The sequence below is a fragment of the Schistocerca nitens genome, chromosome 3 (genome assembly GCF_023898315.1).
Source record: "Schistocerca nitens isolate TAMUIC-IGC-003100 chromosome 3, iqSchNite1.1, whole genome shotgun sequence".
Lineage (NCBI taxonomy): Eukaryota > Metazoa > Arthropoda > Insecta > Orthoptera > Acrididae > Schistocerca > Schistocerca nitens.
Window position 1 is genome coordinate 343,485,193 of NC_064616.1, and position 15,823 is coordinate 343,501,015.

Sequence of the window (15,823 nt, forward strand, 5' to 3'; positions counted from 1 at the left end):
CAATACCTGTGGTATTTTTGTTTTATATATGTACAGTCACTATTAGTGAAGTTAAAAATATAATACAGAATGTACAACCTCGTCTCATCGCAGGTCATCTCTATGGTATTATCATTCTTATAGCTCTAACCCCACTCTTCCTTTATGACAATCAAAACTGTTTTTATTTTGTTCTTAGAGTTATGAATTTTATATTTAATATATAAACTTCTGGACTGTTTTATCACTGTTTTTAAAACTTTACAGTACAATTTGTAATAATATATTTCAAGGGGATCATTTGATTTTATAAATGAGCAATGTAATTCACTCCTATTCCAGTAACAAATTTTAATTCCTTCAATATCCTTGGTTTACTGGAACAAACCTCAATGTTCTCCCTGCCAGCTCTTTTTGCAAAAGTCATTTCAAATGTAGAGATGAATTCATTTAAGAAAATGTTAAATTTATTGTTTACATTAGTTCTACTATATACAATCTGTCTGTGACAAATGGCAATTAAAGGAAGAAAGAGTTTCAGTAATTACGCATCTAAAGGACTGATAGGCATGAGAAATTTTGTTGCACAAATTGATGTTGCTGACCTTAAGCAGTTGGCCATCATGATTCTGTTTTATCAATGAAAATATTGGCTATAATTTTTTTTTTTTTTTTTTTTTTTGCAATTTCTTGTAGCTCTAGTGGGGAAGCTAGCTATAGTAGCCAAGTTGTATGAATTCATTAAATGCTATAAGTCAGTCTTACAATTATTATTAGTTATGAAGTTAATGTTAAAGTCTGCTGTAACTATTAAACTCCTGATTTTGAAAAAAAAAAATGCTAAAAAAGATGCTAACTTATGAAGAAGAATTCTAACATTTCCTGTGGAAATCATATTGACTGTAACCAATATGTCTTTTGCAGTAATTTCTATCACACAGACTTCAAAATATTGATCTGTACAATATTTGTTTCAGTATAAAGGTTTATAAATAATTTTCTTGTCAATATAAATCACAAGAATACCTAAATTATACCCATCAAGATCCAGCCCCTAAATTCCAATTGTCATACAGTACTCAGTGAGATGTAAAATATGTGCATGGATCCATATCACCTAATTTATTTTTGAGATCTCTGGTATTTTGGCGAAAAATAATAAAATTGTTGGAGCTACTTTCACTGGCCTGATCTGGGTCCCTCTGTATATTTGCACCATATTTCACTGTTTCACTTCGAGCTGGGATGACAATACTGTGACCTAAATTTTGTGCTAACGTATCTCATATGAAGCACATATTAGGTTGTCAAGTAGCAATAAACAAATTTTCTTGCTTCTTCTAATACTTATTGTTTCCTGGGTATCCTTTATACACAGTTTCAAGAAACTTCACTTGGTCTGCCTGTGACACTATAACTTTGTCAACTCTGAAGATGAAACCCCTTGAGAAGACAATTCATCTCTCAACCGAATATACTTATGCAGTTTCTTGTAGCTTCTTAGCTCTCTTCATTCAGTAATCATTGGTATATTTCTGGAATTCTACAGTAGCATTTTTCACCATAGATGAGGGCTGGACATATCACTATAACCCGAGACAAAGGAGCAAAGCACACAGTGGAAACATGTGGATTCAGCACCACAGATGCTAACAGAGTGTGCTCATAAGGGGCAAACAATCACAGGAGCATGCTATCAAAATTTTCTGATGAGGCTGCAGGAGGCTATAAAGGTGAAGCATTACAGTAAGTCATCCAAGGAGGAGTTTCTGCTCCACAACAACCACCCAGCTCAGTCTGCATGGGACATAGTCCCACATGCTTCATCTTTGGGTTATCAAATTCTGTGTTACCCCCGTATTCTCCTGACATGGTAGCCAGTAACTTATTCCTCTTTCCTTGGATGAAGAAACCATTGGGTGACAGGCATTTTCAGATTGATGACGAGGTGATTTTTGAGGTGGAAAATTTTCTGAACAGCCACAATGCATACTTCTCAACCATGGTCTGTGCAAAGTCATCCATCACTGAGTAAAATGTGTTGCACATAAGGGTGAATATGTAGAGGAAGGGTAACACTATAGCCAACATTCATGGTCACAGCATCATTTATTCACGGAGATAATTAAAACTTTATGGTTATCTGTCATACTGTTTCAAGTCAAATAATCAACTTAATATGACTGGTGCTGAAAGGGTTAGGTTTTTACTGATTTTTCTGGGATGTTGGTAATAATTTTTCTGCTTCATGCTTTTCTCTACAGACAGTCTGAGGCATGGAAGTGTTATGTCTGTCCACTGTTCGTACTCATTGTACTCATCATCCGTAATTGGATATATTAAAACAATGAAAGAACTGAGCAAGTATAAGCGTGTCTAGCTGTAGAGAAAATTTTATTATAATAATTATGATGAAAACCACAACATGATATGAATAATTAATCATGAGATATTCAAGCATTAATTTAGCTGATTGATCAAAATTTATAAGTGCCAGTAGTGAGTGGGCTCTGCCATTGTCATAGAGTGGGGCAATGTCAGCTGAGATAACACTGGTCATCAGAGTGTGGGAGAAGCCGTGGCATCTGGAAAGTTTCAAAGGTTGGCAGATGGGTATAGACTGCATCCTAGACAAAAATACTGCATAGTTTGCAGTGGCAGACACCCCTGTTTTCAGAATGGGTGGAACAGTCCACAGTGACATAAAAAGTCAAAGGAAAAGAAGAGCTTGATAAAGTCAAGAATTCCTCAGTGTTGCGCATTTATCCTCACTGATGACCATTTGGTTGCAACAGGGAGAGAATTAAGTTATTTTGTGTTTGCTGGGAAAGTGGCAGCATCTTCTAAACTATCCAGGTGGTGTGGTAGCAAGACCCATTTGGCAGATACAGGTTTCAAAGCATAGTACAATTAAGGAAGATTAGAATAGGGATCATGTGAATGCAGCATTTGTGACTGTGAGTACCTCTAGTATCATGAGTGGAAAACTGTTTGAATGAGAGACCGAAAAATCAGCTACATTCCAGTGCATATCACGGGCATGGCGTCCATTACTACGAGCCTAATTTATGTTGGCTTCCAGAATGTAAAATGGGACTAATTGTACTTCAGGTCTTCCACTATAAAGAAACATATTGACCTTCAAAACAGTAGCCATGTTTCTGAAGTGAAGGAAATATTGGGGAAGGAAGCACACATGTGTTTAACAGAAACTAGTGTTAATCAGCAACCTTATGTGGTTAAAATCGAATTATTTTGCTTAAATATATTTATTGAAATTGTGTAATATACGAATGTTATATGTGTAATGTTAATAAGTGGCATGTGCAGTAGCTCACTTTTTTCCCTCAAGATAGGCTGTGACAGAAAGTTATTCCTAAATGAATGCGAGCGTAAATCAGAACTGTGGGGACACTGATAACATATTTCTGCAGTGTGCTACTTCATTAATATTTAATTCAGAATACCACAATTAATGATTATATAACTATCAGTGGCCCTAGCACTGTAACATCTTGAAAGAAAACATAGAAATCCTGATGGTATGGTAGCAACAGGGAACTTTATTGTGAAAATGCTCCTGAAGAGAGAGAACATTAAGACGCGTTGTCGTACAGTTGTGGGGTTTTCACAGTTAATTTTACTGCAGTCTATTATACAATCATCCTTTTCAAAATGCTTTTTCAATGAGTTTGGCATAGTGCTGTGTATCGTAAGACTTTTTCTGACCCAAGTATTCACACCTTAGATTTTTCATATAAGTGATACAGAATAAATCTGAAACTAGAAGGCATGAAAGAGCTGCACAACTAATTCCTCATTTCATTTTCATTAGAAAGGGGAGAGGCATATTCTCTTTGCTTGATATGCAATCTGGGTGAAAACACAGTAACAATGAAAGTAAAATATCAGACACTAATTTTACACCAGGTGCAGCAGTGAGATTTTCTTCATTATTTTTTATAGACATGTAACCTTGAAATGTGTCAGGATTTATTAACTCAGTTTGAACACCACAACTGGTCTTTAGGCAACACTCAACAATTCATTGCTTATTCACTTGCAATTGCAAATTTGTTTGAATTTCTGCCCTACAGTCACCCTTCAATCTTGAAAAGAATGTATTTATGCTATTAGAAGGATTTATATTACTCTACTCCATCTGGATTACTTTTGCTTAGGATGTTTCAGGTTCACAACAAAGTACATCATTGTCATTCCCAACAGATTCTTCTTCCCTGCTGTGTCTCCCTTTTCTTCATTTATATCTTACAGTAATATCAGTTGTTACAACCTCCAGCCAAGATAATTCTGATGTCATGTGCAATCATGGTACATATTCTGCACTGTCAGGTTCTCTTGTGGGCACACCACTGATGAAACAATAACTACAAACATGAGAATGTTTTGCAGGAATCTACTGCTTACAATCAGCTTCTTCAGTGCTGTGGTCCAAGCATTTTGTCTAGTTGTGTTTTGCTTTTCATTTGAAAAGGAAAACAACTTCATTTCAGGTGTAGAACTGCAATATGCGAAGTTACAACCAATGGCAGAACAAATACAATTACCCTTCCTACAGCCTTAAGGGCTAAATCAGTCATCATTACACTAGCACACTGCTTTTTAAATAGCCATTTACTCCTTCACAACTGTTGCAAGGATATCCACTAGAGTGTAGCACTAGCAGGTTGCACCCTATAGTGCCTTCTGGTGTCAGTAACAACAGTGCCAGGCAGATAGTCAAAAGTTACATTCACAAGAGCACTATGAATTCTGATTGAAGCATCTGGAACTTCATGCAATTGCTGTAAAGAATGTACACCTATGAGTTTGGAGGACACAGGGCTGTAAAAATATATTAAGATTTTATAAGATTTGTCTGTGATTCATTTACAGGTGTAACAACTTCCCTAGAGTATTTTTTTTTTCACAGCACATTCATTCTCAGAATTCATATGCTAGTGTGCAACGTGCTGTTCGCTGTCCTGTACACAGGATCAGGTAAGTTTTACAGGTGTGGATGGTTGAGATGGACTTCAAAGATGCAGAACCAAAAAGGTGGGTGCACTATGCACTAGATCCATGCACATCTGTTAGACTACAGCTTCCTAATACAGGCAGTTTACATGTGGTACACTGTCAGTTGGAGCTTGTAATGTCATTATTTTCCCTCCTAGCATACCGATGTGTATTATTTTGTTTGACGGAAAAAAAGTGACAAGTCAAATTCACATAAAATACAAGATGGAAGAGTGATTATATTATGAAGTGGTGCATAAGTAGCCAGGAAATGGTTTGAATATTGCTGAAGAGATAGTAAAATACAACTTCAAAATAATGTGTTGTATTGTTAAAAGGATATGCATTATTAATGAGGAAGTAGCAAGAAAGTTTTACAAGAGCGTAGAGTAAAAAGAGGCACACTAACACTGAGGAGTAGCTAGAAAGGCATCTGGCTTGTGGTGAGGAAAGGAGGAGTGTAGTAACAGGTCAGGCATTTTGGCTGAAGCAGATAGGACCACTGAAAGATGTTATCTCTGGGTCTGACAGATCCAGCAGAATCCACATCAATAGGGGAAATAGAAGGTATAATTGACATGGATCAGATTAATAAAGAACTATAACAAGAATTTTAGATGAAGAGGAAATTGACTTAGAAACTCCAAATATTGTAGAATTTGCAGAAGTGAAAAGGGAACCACTGGAAATTAATTTAAGTGATTCACTGCTAGCAGGCATTGATGATTCACAATGAATGGCAGATGACGGTGAGAAACAGTTGACTCCAGAGGTAAGGCCAGATGGGCAAAATGTTTTGCTGCTGAAACTTCCTAGCATACTAAAACTGTGTACCTGATCAGGACTTGAACCTGGGACCTTTGCCTTTAGTGGGCAAGTGCTCTACCACATTGTGCTTTTCATCACAAGTTTTCTAATAAAATTCTCTTTACAGCTCAATATACCTATACTTTCTCAGTTCTTTCTTTCTTTCTTTAATTTATCTGATTATGGACAAGGACTACAATGGTGTGAACAGTGGACTTAACCTTCCACAAATTTTAAAATAACAATACTTACACTCTCATCCTTTTGTGATAATGCAATTATGTAGATAAAATTCATTTTCATCCTTATTTTTTACCCTAAATATTGTTCTATATATTACAGCTTCTTAGTCTGGCTTTTCCATCTCCTTTATGAGTTGACATATTATAAAATATCTCTAGTCTAAACGTAGACTAATACATTGAACTGCACTCATATAATTTCTTTATGGATAATTATTCACTCATTTACAGTTACTTTGTTGCATAATTTGCCACCTTAAATGAAACCTCACTGCACTATTTCACATGCATCAATGGCCCTGGCTGTACAGCTCACAAGAATGCTGTATTGTTAACTTTGCTGAAAGTGAATATACAGGAACTACATTATAGCCCTGCATCTTGGCAATGTCACAGACCAGCTCATCTGAATCTGCCTCACATTTGAAGAATGAGTATACTTTAAAAATCACATCCCTTGTTTGTTTGTGAAAGACTTGGCACCTTCCAGGTGTTTCAGCCATTATGAGAAAACTCACAGAACACACAGGCTACCATGGAAATTAGTCAATGATAGTTCTGTGCACATAAAACACAACAGAATGTTCAAATATGATGGAAATTTACATAGTATGGAATGTAGAAACAGACTGAGCACTGACTGGCTAGATGTGCAGCTGTCTACTGTGCACCCGTGGCCCAGGGGCCATAAATGCTGTCATGGACTATAGTGTTAATATAATAATCAAAAGGACCTGGGAGGAGAGATTTCTTGACTTCTGCAGTATGCTTCAACCATTACATCTTTTCTCCCTTTCCCAACTGAGGATGAGCTTTACAATTTTCAGACATGTGTGACAGGCACAGGCTTTGAAGCACAGCAAAACTGTAGTAGATTAGTATTGTGTCTTCTGAAGCAAGTAACTTTTTCTTGTGTATCATTAGTGTCAGGTTGAGAGTCATAAGGTATGTTCCTGAGGGCACTGTGAATTCTGATCGAAGCACCTGCAACTTTGTGTAGCTGCTGTAGCGAATGCACTTTTACTAAATTAGATGACACTGGGGCATGACAATATATTAAGCTTTTACCAGATTTGTCTGTGATTTATTTAAGAGTGTAACAGCTTTCCAAGAGTATTATTTTTGTCCCACATTCATTCTCAGAGTTCATATGTACATGTGCAAAATGCTCTTAGCTGTCCTGTAAGATCACGTATGTTTCACAGGTGTGGATGGTGTAGTTGCAGTTCGAAGATGCATAACCAAAAAGGTGGGTGTGCTATGTATTAGATCTACACACTGTTGTTAGACTACAGCTTCCTGATACATGCAGTTAACACATAGTACATTGTTGGTTAGAGTTTGAACCATCGTTATTTTCTCTTGTAACACATCAATGTGTTTTACTTTGTTTGAGACAAAAAAGGTAACAATTCAAATTCACATAAAATACGAGAGGGAAGAGCAAATAGGTTACATGTCCTAATGCTGTATCTGTTTTTGAATTTTTATGTCAGACTGTTAATGATTCCATACAATCTCAGCATATATACAGAGTCTCTCCTTCCCTCCCTCCCTCCCTCCCTCCCTCCCTCCCTCCCTCCCTCCCTCTCTCTCTCTCTCTCTCTCTCTCTCTCTCTCTCTCTCTCTCTCTCGCTCTCTCTCTCTCTCTCTCACTCACACACACACACACAAACACACGTCGTGTGTGCACATGTGTGCCTACCACACCTCTGCCTCCTGTATCCTGCCCCACATGCACACACAAACATATACAAAAACTTTATTTCATGTGTAAGATGCTTCTTACTGTCCTCCCTCTGACAGATTTCCCTAATGAGTCATACTATTTCAAGCAATACAGTAGAATAATTACTTCACTCATATATTTACTTAACTATAGATTTTAAAAATTCTTTTTGCCAAACACATGTAGTTCATGCCTGAAAAACTTTTTTATATCATGTCAGTATCAATACATCCCTGGATTCGACTGATCTTCACTTCATAGTACATCCATGATGCCTGAGTTTACTTACTTGTGTATCTTAAACTTACCCATCTATCCTTACAGATGTAACTGTGTTTTGAGTTTTATTTGCCACCAGCAAATGGAAATTAGTGTGGTCAACTGTGAAAGCCCCCAAGTAATGATCCTCTAGAATAATGTCAGGCCGTGTTTCATGTTTAACTCCATTGCTGATATTAGCAAGATCTAATCGGTACAATCCTGATTTTGAAGTACCTTTTATCACCCAGAATAAATATCTGAAAAGTTAAAACAGACATAATATAATTTATTGTAAAACATGGAAATCACTTGAAAAATAAAAAAAAAAAAAAATTGAACAAATTCTTGATTTACCACATGTAATGCACACTGTTAATAATTTCCACTAGGGTTCTTTATTAATTGTAAAATTTTATTTGTAATTTCCTGACATGGACACGTACCCATTGTAAGGATCAACTTCAATATGATGTGGTTTAGTAAAAAAGCCAGCAACTGCAATGGTAAGGCTTCGACCATCCAAACTGCACCGTGCAATTTGCCATCGTTTTCTTGGTGAGTCTGATATCTCTGCTAGCATGTACAACTGATCATTTAGCCAGTCCACACTCAGATCCCACGGCATAAAGCCTGTATGAGCATGAGTTAGAATAGTAACTGGTGAATCATAATGAGAAATTGATGTCCTCAAAACATAGCCTTCAGAATCAGACACAAACAGCAGTCTCTTCCATGTGTGAACTGCTATCCCTGTATAAAGAAAAACATTATCATTGTAGCAAAAATAACTGACATGAGATAAATTAGTTTATATGTAGGCCTAATTAGACATGAATTACATGTCAACAACCAGAAAAACTGCACTGTGTGCAACAGAGATGACCATTTTGGGTAAGACAGCCTGCATCCAGTGGAGGAATAAAAGATCCTGAGAGACATCTGGAACACAACAAATAAGGTGAAGTCTGGATACATAGATCAAGGCAGGAACTGTATAAGACTGTTGAAGCAGTTTCAAGCATGACACAGAAGAGAAGACTGAGGTTAGCTGGGCACACCATGAGGATGGAGCACATGTTGACCAAGACCATATGGAATACAACAAGCTTAACAGCAAACAACAGATGAAAGAAGTGAGGGAGGGATCAGAGAAAATTGGAGTAAGCAAAAAAATCCATATGCATGAGTGTACAATATATTCAGCTATAGGAATACAATGATTGGTCATAGGTGGACTGTTGCCATAATCAAAATTAAGATCACTGATGCAAAGAAAACCAGGTGGAGCAAGAGAATGAACAGGTACTGGGAAGAAAAAACATACTAAACAAGTCACCCATTACCCTACAGGGTTGAAAGAAACTGAAGAAATATACTAGATAGTATTGCTTTCTTCAAATATGCTACATATCAGCAGAAAAGCAACCCTGAGTAATTTATATCACCATATGACAGCACTGGCCACACAAATATATTCACATAAGAGAAAGATAAGATATCATTCATGCATGTTACACTGGACAAGTAATATTAAAATTTCCAGTGACTTGTGTGATGTTACCGTGTTTTGTGATAAGTGGGGACTTATTTTCTGGTCATCTTTCCATATACTAGGTTTTTTCATATGATATTTGCAATCCAGTTTTCTGTGCAATTTTGTGTAGTTTTTCAACTGCATGAATCGCTTCTTTCCTGTTTTTTTTCTGATAATAGCAATATCGTCTGTGAAGGCAAGGCATTTTACTTTAGTATAGTTTTCTTTTCTGAAACCAATTTGAACACCTTTTACACGAGGTTCCCATTCTCTAATAATCTTTTCTAGAACAATATTGAAAAGAATCAGGGACAATCCATATCCCCTACTGTACTCCCATTCTAATTTCAAAGGGTTCCAACATCTCATTGATGAATTTCACTTTGGAAGTTGTTCTTGTAAGTGTCTGTTCTATGATTTTCTGGGTCTTTCAGTTGATTCTGAATTCTCCATAGTTTTAAAGAGGGTTTCAACATCTATTAAGTCATAAGCTTTCCAGTAATTGATGAATGTAGTTACTATATTCCTGCATTTTCTCATTTGTAGTATCATCTTTAGGCTCCAGATCTGTTCCATACATGATCACTCTTTTCTGAATCCAGCCTGGTATTCACCAAGTAGTGGATTCTCCTGGGGCTCTATTCTGTTTAGAAGTGCTTTGGAGAGGATTTTGTACACCACTGGGAGCAGAGAGATTCCTCTGTAGTTGTTGGTGTCAATCTTGTCACCCTTTTTGTGTAACGGATGGATCAGAGCACATTTCTGTCTTCTGGTATTTCCTTTGTCTCCCATATATCTGAGATTAGCTGATGAAGCTTCTGTGCCAGTGTAGAGTTCTGTGATAATCCCATCTTCTGGTGCTTTGTTGTTCTTGAGCTGCTTGACTATCACCGTAATTTCTGTGAGATGTGGGGCTTTCGAGTCCAGGTGTGTGAATACCAGTGGTATGAAGTCAAATTTTTCCTGTTGTGGTTCACAGTTAAGAAGGGAGCAGAAACACTGTGCTAATGTTTTGCAGTTGTTTTTTGAGTTGGTTTCCAACAAGCTGTTGGGTCTTTTGAAGCACCGATTGGGTGCTTGGTATTCCTGAAGATTTTCTCTAAATGTCATGTAGAAATTTCTTGTGTTATTTTTGTCAAAATCCTGTTGGATTTCATGGAGTCTATTGTTGTCATATCCTCATTTTTCTTTTCAAATCACCACTGCAGTCTGTTTTCGAGTTCTATGAAAGATGTCCCAGTTTTCCTTGGTTTTGTGGCTGTTGAATTTTTCCAGGCTGTTATTCGGTTGTCTATTGCCTGATCAAGACTGTGTTCCACCAATGGTGTTTTCTGATGCGAGGGGGTTGTCCTAGTTTCATGGCTTCCTGAATTTTCCTTGTTAGTTTCTTCCAGTCTATTGATTTTTCCTGATTAATTTGTTTGATGATTTGTGCTTTGTTGAGTTTCATAAATTCTGGATCTGGCTTCGTGTTTTTGGGTGGATAGTTTTTCCTTCTATTTTGTTGAAAATTTGTCTTTATTTGTAGGAGATGATGTTCTGATTCAAAAGCACCTTTACAAGATCTGACGCTTAGAATTTCTTTCATATTTTCTTTGGAAATCACAACGCAATCAATTTGGTATTCATACTGCTTCAGATTGGGAGATCTCCATGTGGTTAGCTTGTGTGTAGGTTTTTGGAATTGAGTGCTATTAACTTTAAATCCAAAGTTCCTGCAGAAGTTAATTGGTTTCTCACTGTTCTTGTTGGTACATTTGTGCCTGATATAAGGACCTGTTACATCTCCGAATTTTCTCTCTTTTCAGCCGTACATTAAAATTGCCCAACAGGATTTTCACATGGGGCCTTAGTATTTTGTTGGTTTCTTCTTCCAGAGTTTCCCAGAAATTATCCACGGCTTCAGGATTGGTTTGTTATGTTGATTTGTAAGGGCATGTACATTGATTAGTGTGTAAGCTTTATTAGCTGATTTCACTGACAGTAATGAGATTCTTTTATTGGGAGAGGTGAAGTCGATAACTGAGTCAAGTGCTAAGTTGTGTATGGTGAATCCGGTTCCCAGGAGTGGTAGTTTGTAGTTTGTCTCTAACTTTTATGGCAGGCTTACCCTTGTAGATTCTGAATTTCTCTGTGTTGAAATGTCCTTTGTCAGTAAATCTAGTCTCTTAGCGTGCAGTGATTTTTATGTCAAATTTTTGAAGGGTGTTAGTGAGATCTTCTAATTTGCCTGTTTTGGTAAGAGTGTTTACATTAATTGTGCCAATAAAATTCTTATGTTTAGTCTTGAGAGAGTTCAGAGTTCTTGAGGAGCTCCTATTCATTCCTGCATGGTGTCTCTGACCCCCCCCCCCCCCCCCCCCAAAATCTGATGATCAGGTATCAGGTGAGTCCAGTCTATCGACTAGTGCCTGAGTGCCTGGAGTAGTGATTCAATGATTGTCTTTTCCATCATGCATTCAAGTTGAATTTCAGTTTTGTGGTGATCTCGACTGAGATCATATGTATATGACTCGAGTTTTGAGTTCGAGAAGACTTTAGTGCAGCTGCCTCAACTAGAGGAACAGACGCTGACCAGTGGCTGTTGGATCCCAAACAGATGCCAGTGGGTTTGTGATGTTTGTTAGTTTTTGGTCTGTCCTGGGTATTTCATTTCCCCAGTACCACTTATATCTAGGAGGCTTTCCCCTATCCGCCACCCAGGAAGGCGCCCAATAGGGGTACTAACTAACCCACCATACTTCTCTTTTTGTTAAAGATTTCATTTTTTCTGTGCATTTCTTCCAATTTTCAGTTGTTTTCCAATTGTTCTAATTGCTCACACTGTTCCCTCATTTAATCCTCTCTAGACTGGTAAGTTAACCTTCTTAGTTTATTGTTCAGTTTTCAGTACTGGCTTCTGCCTTCATCCAAATTGTCATTTTTTTCATTTCCTGTGTTCATCCATTTTATCCAATAAACTTCCTATTATCCACCCTTTCCTGTTTCTTGTGGTTTTTTTTTTCACTTCTCCAATTTCTATCTCTAATCCTTCCAACATTCAATTTTTAATTTAATTTAATTAAAGCAATTATGAAAAGACAGCACACTAATGGTGCAGTGAAAATGAATGAGAAGCCAAGACTAAACATAACCACAGAATATATGTGTAGGAGAAAGAAGTATTTCAGGGCTTACACAAAACAACACATGTAACTGCTTCCACCCACACAGTTTCAAGCATATGGAGTAAAATTGGCTAAATGTTCATGTCAGGATTGAGGTTATTGAGGGAGCATGTTAGAAGGCATTACTGAGTAGCAACTGACTGATGGTATGAATAACTTTTAATTAACGGGTCTGTACAATTGAGTAAAATAGGAATAGAAGAATCGCATGTATCATCATAAATATTAATTGTAAATACATATTTTTATGACTTCCAATGTTATAGGGAAATTTATGATGGGGCTGAGACCAATGGTTGAAATGCAAATACTGCTAATGGTTGATATCTCTGATATGCGCTGAGGTGTCAATGGAACTACCACACACCGAGATCTCAATGGAACTACCAGAGAGAGTGTGCAACATTAACAAGTCAAACACATCAGTTCATGAAGTGTGTAAGTTTAATACTCAAGAGAAGTAGGGGCATTGAGAATAAAGATTATTACAAGAAACCTAAGAAAAAGACTGATCATGGCAGATAAATTTCTGAGTTGAGCTACAACTGAAAATGGTACGTAATTTATCCAACACACTCGAGATTTTCAAAATTATTTGCAGAGGTATATCATAATATTCACAACACAATCTGATCCAAAACACAGACATTGGCCTTAATCAATAATAATCTCAGACATACATTCTGTATACTTTCTTGTAGTCTTTAGACAACAAGAATAACAGATTTTAAGAGACACTTTCACCACTATTGATGGCTTTAGTGGAAGAAGAATTGGAAAAATAGCATAATGCATCTACTCACTCTATAATAACTCTGAATGTCAACCCATGTAACATTTTTATGCTTGTTGATGCCACATTAAATGTTTCATATCATGATTTTGTATTGTGTAACTGTAATTTTTGTTTTCACAACAAAAAATATCTGAGTAACAATTGAGCTTATATTATTAATAGAGTAGAGCAACTAAAATAATAGACTGAAAATTTCTACATGATGGGAAGTTGTAAGTACACTAAGCATTCAAAATATAAAATAATTATTTTACAGTATTTTAAAATTTTTGTTGGTGAACCTCATGCATACACATGGCATATAACAATTTACTTTTCCTCTGGTCATCCTCTAAGCAAGTAACTGTATAATAACTGTTTTAGAACTGTGATTCATAGATTCTGCTTACTTCTATTAATTAAAATGCGTAACAACAGAAGGTAAATAAGGTACATTATTTCACATTCACTGTTGATTTACCCTTAATTTTCTCTTTTGTCTTATAAATGACAACAGGTTCATCCACCATATCCCTTGACTGCCTTATAATAGCATCTTCAGCTGCAAGAATAAGTACTGGCTGCACTGTTGTGCTGCTGTCATTTACTGAAAACAATTGAAAATAAAGAAATATGAATAACTATACATAAAATTCATTAAATGTCTCTGGAAAATGGGCAACAAAATATAAATAACCTTTTAAAAATAGGAAAACATATCACACAATGGGATAAAATTTCTTTCTCTTCACAGGTAAACAGAACCCATTTCACTATCTGTTTGCTTTCACATGTGATATTGTTTCTACATATTCTGCTCTTGATTATGTTTCATACTCAAGCATATTTATACAAGGTTTTTTTAGCCATCAAACTGCTGCTCACACTAATAAGCATGCAGTTCAGAAAATACAATTAGTGACAAAACAGGAAGGAAAATTATACTCCATATAGCAAAAGAAAATCCCTGACAGCTGGTAGCACTGTTGTCAGTTTTCAACTGTGAATCTCAAGAGGCACTTGGTGTGTTAAAGTCATCTATTGAACCATGTCTAAACTGAGTTTTTTCCAAAGAGACATATACAAAATTTCTGTATATGACTGGCTGCTGCAGAAGCATGAAGCAGCCATGCCAAGATCGCTTAAACTGTCAGGAATTACTTTCACTGTACAGACTGTAATTGTACCCAGAACACTGAATCCAAATGCACTGAATTTTGTGATTAAAGAACAAGATAACAGTGATATGGAATTATGATAATTTAAGTGATCACTCTGCAATATTTGTGCACAATACATGAAAACCTCTCGCACTGCCCACTTAATTTTGCAAACTGCTTACTGGACATTTCAAGATGGATTCATACATGTGTGTGATGAAATGCTCTGATAATTTATCTGAGGCAGTTTGGATCACCACCCATAGTTCCCACATACAGAAGTGTTTTCTGTTGGGTGTATCCAAACTCACCTTATACTTTTTACAAGGAAGATATTTTGTGACACTGTGACTAATAGGATAGTTTCTATGATCTGCATTCAGTCTCTTGATATAATTCATCAAGGTAATTCATCAAACCAAACTAAAGTTTTCTGGGCACAAAAATGTACAATAAGAGTTATATGTTATGTGAACTCAAGAACATTCTGCAGAGGCCTGTTTAGGGAACTAGGGATACTAACTATTGCTTCCCAATATATTATTCCTTAATCAAATTTGTCATTAAAAATATATCAATTTTTCAAATTGGCAGCTCAGTTCATGGAATTAATACTATAAATAAGAATAATCTTCACAAGGATTTAAAGTCACTTACTCTTGTAAAAAAGGTGCCATTATTCAGGAACACACATTTTCAATAACTTGCCAGCAGCCATAAAAAGCTTAACAACCAATGAAATTCAGTTTAAGAGAAGCTTTAAAGATTTATTGGTGGCCAACTCCTTCTACTCCATTGATGAATTTTTATATATATATATATATATATATATATATATATATATATATATATATATATATATATATATATATATATATATATATATATATATATACTACCATCTAACTTTTGCACCATTTCAGTGCAATAATGTGTTCATTGTAAATAAGTATTGTAGTACTTCTATTATATGTTTATTACCTTACAAATAAGAAAAACATTTTTTCTTAAATTTTAATTTCAGTGCATCAATGCAGTCTTAATAAATGAGTGTTGTAAAATGTTCCATTCATATAGTGTTCATTAAAAAAAAATGATGATCATTCCACTTGGGACTTGTGGAAGGTACATTAGCTTATTTGTTTTAGTT

General features: G+C 36.0%; 1 protein-coding gene across 1 annotated transcript in view; it reads right to left on the reverse strand.

Moving 5' to 3' along the window:
- LOC126248295 (proto-oncogene tyrosine-protein kinase ROS) overlaps positions 1–15,823 on the reverse strand; it is a 587,002-nt gene that overhangs the window by 186,165 nt on the left and 385,014 nt on the right. Inside the window, exons 8-10 of the mRNA XM_049949160.1 lie at positions 13,995–14,120; positions 8,481–8,787; positions 8,085–8,294 (exon numbers count right to left, since the gene is read on the reverse strand). Of these exons, the coding sequence (XP_049805117.1) occupies positions 8,085–8,294; positions 8,481–8,787; positions 13,995–14,120 (643 nt within the window). The remainder of the gene's footprint in view (positions 1–8,084; positions 8,295–8,480; positions 8,788–13,994; positions 14,121–15,823) is intronic.